This window comes from Lolium rigidum, unplaced genomic scaffold (assembly GCF_022539505.1).
Source record: "Lolium rigidum isolate FL_2022 unplaced genomic scaffold, APGP_CSIRO_Lrig_0.1 contig_49568_1, whole genome shotgun sequence".
Taxonomy (NCBI): domain Eukaryota; kingdom Viridiplantae; phylum Streptophyta; class Magnoliopsida; order Poales; family Poaceae; genus Lolium; species Lolium rigidum.
Genome location: NW_025900767.1, coordinates 3,784 through 9,934, shown reverse-complemented (window position 1 = coordinate 9,934; position 6,151 = coordinate 3,784). Strand labels below are relative to the sequence as shown.

At 52.4% G+C, this 6,151-nt stretch overlaps 1 protein-coding gene across 2 annotated transcripts; it reads left to right on the top strand.

Moving 5' to 3' along the window:
* The first annotated feature begins 1,245 nt into the window (after positions 1 to 1,245).
* Positions 1,246 to 5,610, top strand: LOC124681627 (putative laccase-5). Of its 2 annotated transcripts, none has more exons than XM_047216501.1 (6): positions 1,246 to 1,359; positions 1,446 to 1,597; positions 1,668 to 1,912; positions 2,008 to 2,136; positions 2,248 to 3,201; positions 5,480 to 5,610. In XM_047216501.1, exons 1-6 carry the CDS (start codon positions 1,246 to 1,248, stop codon positions 5,608 to 5,610), a joined length of 1,725 nt encoding a protein of 574 aa, XP_047072457.1. The 2 variants fall into 2 exon arrangements, with proteins under 2 accessions (XP_047072457.1, XP_047072458.1); XM_047216502.1 differs by lacking the exon at positions 5,480 to 5,610 and adding an exon at positions 3,323 to 3,453.
* The last annotated feature ends 541 nt before the right edge of the window (positions 5,611 to 6,151 follow it).

Here is a 6,151-nt window from a genome sequence, read left to right as displayed (position 1 = left end):
CGCGGCCGCCGGAGCTCGCCGCGGCCATCCCTGCGCTCAGTCGCGCCGCCCCGCATCTGCTCGCGCGCGCCTCGCCTCTCAGGCGTGCGGCGTGCCCCTGTTGTGGCCGCACGGCCCTTGCCCTGTCTGCGCCCGCCTGGTGGAGTGGAGCACGCCGGCGCCCGCCCCACGCCCGGTCCGCTTCGAGCTCGCCGCCCCGCGTCCGCCAGCCTGTGGTCCGCGCCCGAGCTCATCGCGCGCCCCGCGTCCACCCTCGCCCCGGGCTAGCCTGCCTACCCGCCGTCCGCGACCGAGCTCGCCGGCGCCCGCGCCCAAGCTCGCCGCCCTGCGTTCGACCGGTCTGAGCTCGCCGGTGCTTGCCCCGCGCCCTCCTGCCTGCGCCCGGTCCATGGCCTGATGGCCACCGGAGAGGAGTACCGTAAGCAGCGGGATTTGGTGGGGATCCGGGTTGAAACGAGATGGGAGGGAGAGGAGAGCCTCGATGGGAGAGGGAGACGAGCATGGGTGGCGTCCTAGGCGGCGCCTCCATCTCCCGCGGCGGCGGGTGAGCCACGCCAAGTCGGACGGGAGGGAGACGAAGATGGACCTCGTGGCAGTAGCATTTGAGGATTCTTTTTCTTCCTTTATCTATTTGTAATTTTTTATGTCAGGAATTGGACCTGTGTGTGATAAAAAATAGTTTCTGAGGTTATTTTTGCAAAATGATATTAGTAGTTAGGTTTTCACCTGCCACGTAGACCTGACATGTTGGTCCGAATAGCCAGAAAACGGTTTACCATGTCTAATTGATGAAATTAGTGCTCTGCGTCACGAACCGACCCCAATAGTGGTAGTCATGTGACAAAACGAACACTTTTGGTAGTTCCGTGACATGACTGCCTCAATTGTGGTAGTTTTTTGTCATTTACTCCGGATCGTCGGATTTCTATGGAATTCTAGAAAGTTGATCTGCTTTCGATCCAGCAACCATAGATCCACAGGTCCTGCTCAGGAAGGAGGAGTAGCACACTAGGAGCAAGCAGATGGCCCAATTCAGGGGGCAATTTTTTTTTTTGTAGAACAGGCCAACCACCACCGCGCCTGCGACCTCCTACCATGCAGAGCACGAACCCGGCGGGCATCATGGGCCTATATAGACCCCGTACTCATTCCTCGGTAAGTGCACCACTTCACTAGCTTGCTTCCAAGTGCAACCACAAGAGGAAAGCCGCGCGCGCACCGCCGGTCCGTCGTGCAGAAGCTCGAATGGGTGCTCTTCGTGGTCGCGCTGCCGCTTCCGCATGCCTCTTCCTTGCCTTGGCCGTCCTCCTGGCGCTACCGGGCCTCACCGCCGGCATCACCCGGCACTACACGTTCAATGTACGTGTGTATTATTTCTTGAACGATGGGGAGCATATATAGGTGTCCTTAACCATTTCTTGCCGCGGTGATGGTGCTGTCTATAGGTGCGCATGACGAAGGTGACACGGCTGTGCGGCAGCAAGAGCATCCCGACGGTGAACGGGCAGTTCCCGGGGCCGAAGCTGGTGGCGAGGGAAGGCGACCGCCTCGTGGTCAAGGTCCACAACCACATCAACTACAACGTCTCCTTCCACTGGTAAGAATACATCGATCGCTAGCCGTACGCCTGCACAGGGTTCTGTATATGATCTGTAACGCGCGTGCAGGCACGGGCTCCGGCAACTGCGGAACGGGTGGGCGGACGGGCCGTCGTACATCACGCAGTGCCCGATCCAGGCCGGGCAGAGCTACACGTACGACTTCACCGTCGCCGGGCAGCGCGGCACGCTGTGGTGGCACGCCCACTTCTCCTGGCTCCGCGTGCACCTCTACGGCCCGCTCCTCATCCTCCCCAGCCGCTCCCAGGGCTACCCTTTCCAGAGCCCGCACAAGGAGGTGCCCATCATGTTCGGTACGTCAAGCTCCATCGCCTCCCCGTCTTGATGATCATGTGTGTTCTGCACTTGCTTGATTATGGGTCGACTGCCATGGATGATGGCATGGCAGGCGAGTGGTTCAAGGCGGACACGGAGACGGTGATCAACCAGGCCCTTCAGACTGGCGCTGGCCCAAACGTCTCCGACGCATACACTTTCAACGGGCTTCCTGGCCCAACTTACAACTGCTCGTCCAAAGGTATGTCAAAGCCTGGAAGCCCACGGCACAATGAAGAAATTTAATTTCTTTATTTTGCTGAAAATGTCTGAAAACTAACGATTTCGAAAACTAATGCTCGTGTGCTCGAAGACACGTACAAGCTCAAGGTGCATCCCGGGAGAACGTACATGCTCCGCCTGATCAACGCGGCGCTCAACAACGAGCTCTTCTTCGCCATCGCCAACCACACGCTCACCGTCGTCGAGGCCGACGCCAACTACGTCAAGCCCTTCACCGCCACCACGCTCGTCATCTCGCCAGGGCAGACCATGAACGTGCTGCTCACCGCCTCCACCAACCCTGCCTCCCAGGCGTTCGCCATGGCCGTCGCCCCGTACACCAACACCCAGGGCACGTTCGACAACACCACCGCCACGGCAGTCCTCGAGTACTACGCCCCGACACGGCCGACCTCCGCCCGAACCCTCCCGCTCCCGGCCCTGCCGCGGTACAACGACACCAACGCCGTCGCCAACTTCTCCGGCAACTTCCGGAGCCTGGCCACCGCGCAGTACCCGGCGCGCGTGCCACGGGCGGTGGACCGGCACGTGCTCTTCACCGTTGGCCTCGGCACGGACCCGTGCCCGCCCAACCGGATCTGCCAGGGCCCCAACGGCACCAAGTTCGCGGCGTCCATCAACAACAACTCCTTCGTCCGGCCCAGCACCGCGCTCCTCGAGGCGCACTACCGGAGGCGCTACGCCGGCGTGCTCATGGCCAACTTCCCGACGACGCCGCCGCATCCGTTCAATTACACCGGCACCGCGCCCAACAACACCTTCGTCGCCCACGGCACGAGGGTTGTGCCGCTCGCCTTCAATACCTCCGTGGAGCTGGTGATGCAGGGCACGGCCATCCAGGGCGCCGAGAGCCACCCGCTTCACATGCACGGCTTCAACTTCTTCGTCGTCGCGCAGGGCTTCGGCAACTACGATCCTGTGAACGATCCGACTAAGTACAATCTCGTCGACCCCGTCGAGCGGAACACCGTCAGCGTGCCCACCGCCGGCTGGGTCGCCGTGCGCTTCCTCGCCGACAACCCCGGTAATCTTTGATGCCATATTAGGCACATGCTTGACTTGCGTCGACTCCTGGCTCTTGTCTCGCTCGTGACAAAGCTTAACTAACTTGATGTGCTTTTTCTGTATCCGTGGTTCTGCGCCAGGTGTGTGGTTGATGCACTGTCACTTCGACGTGCACTTGAGCTGGGGTCTGTCCATGGCGTGGATGGTCGGCGACGGTCCTCTGCCGAATCAAAAGATGCTGCCTCCACCGTCCGATCTACCCAAATGCTGATGGCTAGCTGCTGCTACAAATTAAGGGCCGTGATCTGCGAATGTGTTGCTGCGTGCCACCTCATTTTCAACCGTTGTTATGTTTGACGAACCAACTCTTTGGTCCGGACTTTATTTTACACATGTGCCAATTCTGTGGCAAGTCATTCCACAGTGTTTCCACCTACTTAATTCCTGTTTTGAAACAGAATAAGATGTACTACCTCTGTCCATTTTTAGATGTCAAAAGTTTATCTAAATTTGAATGTATCTAGACATTTTTTAGACATAGATATATCCAAATTTAGATAAACCACTGGACATCTATTAATGGACGGAGGGAGTAGTTATTAATAAGTTCGTTTTTTTGTTGTTACCTTATTTTTGTTCCACATGTCACATTTGTTGTTGTTGTGTGTACACCACTACGCGGCCAAGCCCTCAATACAGCAAAGAAAGTGTATATTTCTAAGTTTTCTCTCAAAAAATCTTATATATAAGTCGGCTATGAGCATTGATTCGTCATCTTACGAAAATTGAGCAGCTGTATATTTTTGGAACGGCTATTCAACTTCAAATATAACTCATTCACGTGATTGATAAATACAAATCTGGTCTCAAATAAAACTAGATAGATATGAGTGCTTCTCCATGCCGCCTCCATCTATTTCTGATATAGCGTGGTCAGGAGAGTAGACTCAACGATGTTTTTGCCCATGCCAGTATCACGGGTAGTACACTTGGCTTGTCTACCTTTGTCTTAATGGCACGCGTAGTTTTAAATCGGTAGTCTTGTGGAGAAAGGGGTAGCATATAGTGTGGATATCCGCTGGAGTTTGTCCTAGACATGTAACTGGGCGGCCCGCTAAAAATATATAAATTAGCGACTTAGGATGCGGATGCACCTATATATCTCTTTGTTCCAGTTGCGGGTGGTGAAGGCAACATGCAGAAGAAGTCATGTCATGGAAGGGACAACGCGATGACACGTCACGCCTATGAGATACCGTTTGCGGTAACCTCCATGGCATTGCGAAGGCTAGTTTATTTATAAAATTGAAATTATACAATAGTATAAATATTTATTTGGACAGGGTTGCATTGCTCATATGGTTTTTAGATTCTTCTTGGTCCATGAGATGATATATTTGTACCTATTGGGGCATGTACAATGGGAGCGCTAAGCCATGTGCGCCAGGATTGAATTTCCGGTCGATCAGCGGTTCAGCTTTCCAATCCTAGCGTCTTGGTTGCGTCGACGTAAAAGAAATCGTCCAGCGCGCAAAAGAAAGCATCCAGCGATTGGTTTTCTGACTCCCGTACTAGGTGAATTGGCAGACAGTTTTGCGTCTGTTTTAGCGCCTCATGTTGAGAAGCCACTAGCGCTTAAATCACTTTCTAATTTAATAGCATCTTTTCTCGCTACAAGCGCATGGATAAGCGACCAGCAGTGTACATGCCCTTAAAGATCAGTAGAGATCACAGAGCAACATAGCGTGGCGGGGGTTTGTTTGGTGTCTTTCTGGGGCTAGAGCTCACCCACAAAATATGGAAGTTAGGCAACATAAGAATAACCCCACCGATAGTAGCAACTCTGTCACATGTCAGCTAGTGTTTCTTCGCCAGCTACTTCCATTATTTTCCATTGGTAAGTTACCTAACATGAGCCTAATTTGCAATGTTGAACACAAAGCATAACATATATGGCAAAAAAAAGGCGGATACGAAGACAGATATGTGTTGCTACGGCTATGAAGGAAAAAATCTTTTCTTGGCTATGTGATCAAATCGAACTGACTGGCTAAGGTCCCGTTTGTTTAAGCTTCTACTTCTGCTTTTGGAGCTTTTGGGATTAAAAAGCGGATAGATCAAACAAACAGCAAGAATTACAAAAGCGGAACACCGTCAGCTCGTGCCCACCGCCGGCTGGGTCGCCGTGCGCTTCCTCGCCGACAATCCCGGTAATCTTTGACTTGCATCGACTCTTCTTGTCTCCGTCAGGACAAAGGTTAACTAATTGCATGTGCATCTATGTGTTCCCGCGGCAGGTGTGTGGCTGATGCACTGCCACTTCGACGTGCACTTGAGCTGGGGTCTGTCCATGGCGTGGATGGTCGACGACGGGCCTCTGCCGAATCAAAAGATGCTGCCTCCACCGTCCGATCTACCCAAATGCTGATGGCTTAGCTGCTGCTACAAATTAAGGGCCGTGATCTACGAATGTGTTTGCTGCGCGCCACCTCATTTTCAACCATTGTTATGTTTGACGAACCAACTCTTTGGTCCGGACTGTTTTAATTTATTTTACGCATGTGCCAATTCTGTGGCAAGTCATTCCACAGTGTTTCCACCTACTTAATTCATGTTTTGAAACAGAATAAGATGTAGTTATTAATAAGTTCGTTTTTTGTTGTTACCTTATTTTTGTTCCACATGTCACATTTGTTGTTGTTGTGTGTACACCACTACACGGCCAAGCCCTCAATACAGCAAAGAAAGTGTATATTTCTATGTTTTCTCTCAACAAATCTTATCTATAAGTCGGCTATGAGCATTGATTCGTCATCTTACGAAAATTGAGCAGCTGTATATTTTTGGAACTGCTATTCAACTTCAAATATAATTCATTCACGTGATTGATAGATACAAATCCGGTCTCAAATAAAATTAGATAGATATGAGTGCTTCTGCACGCTGCCTCCATCTTTTTTTTTTTAAAC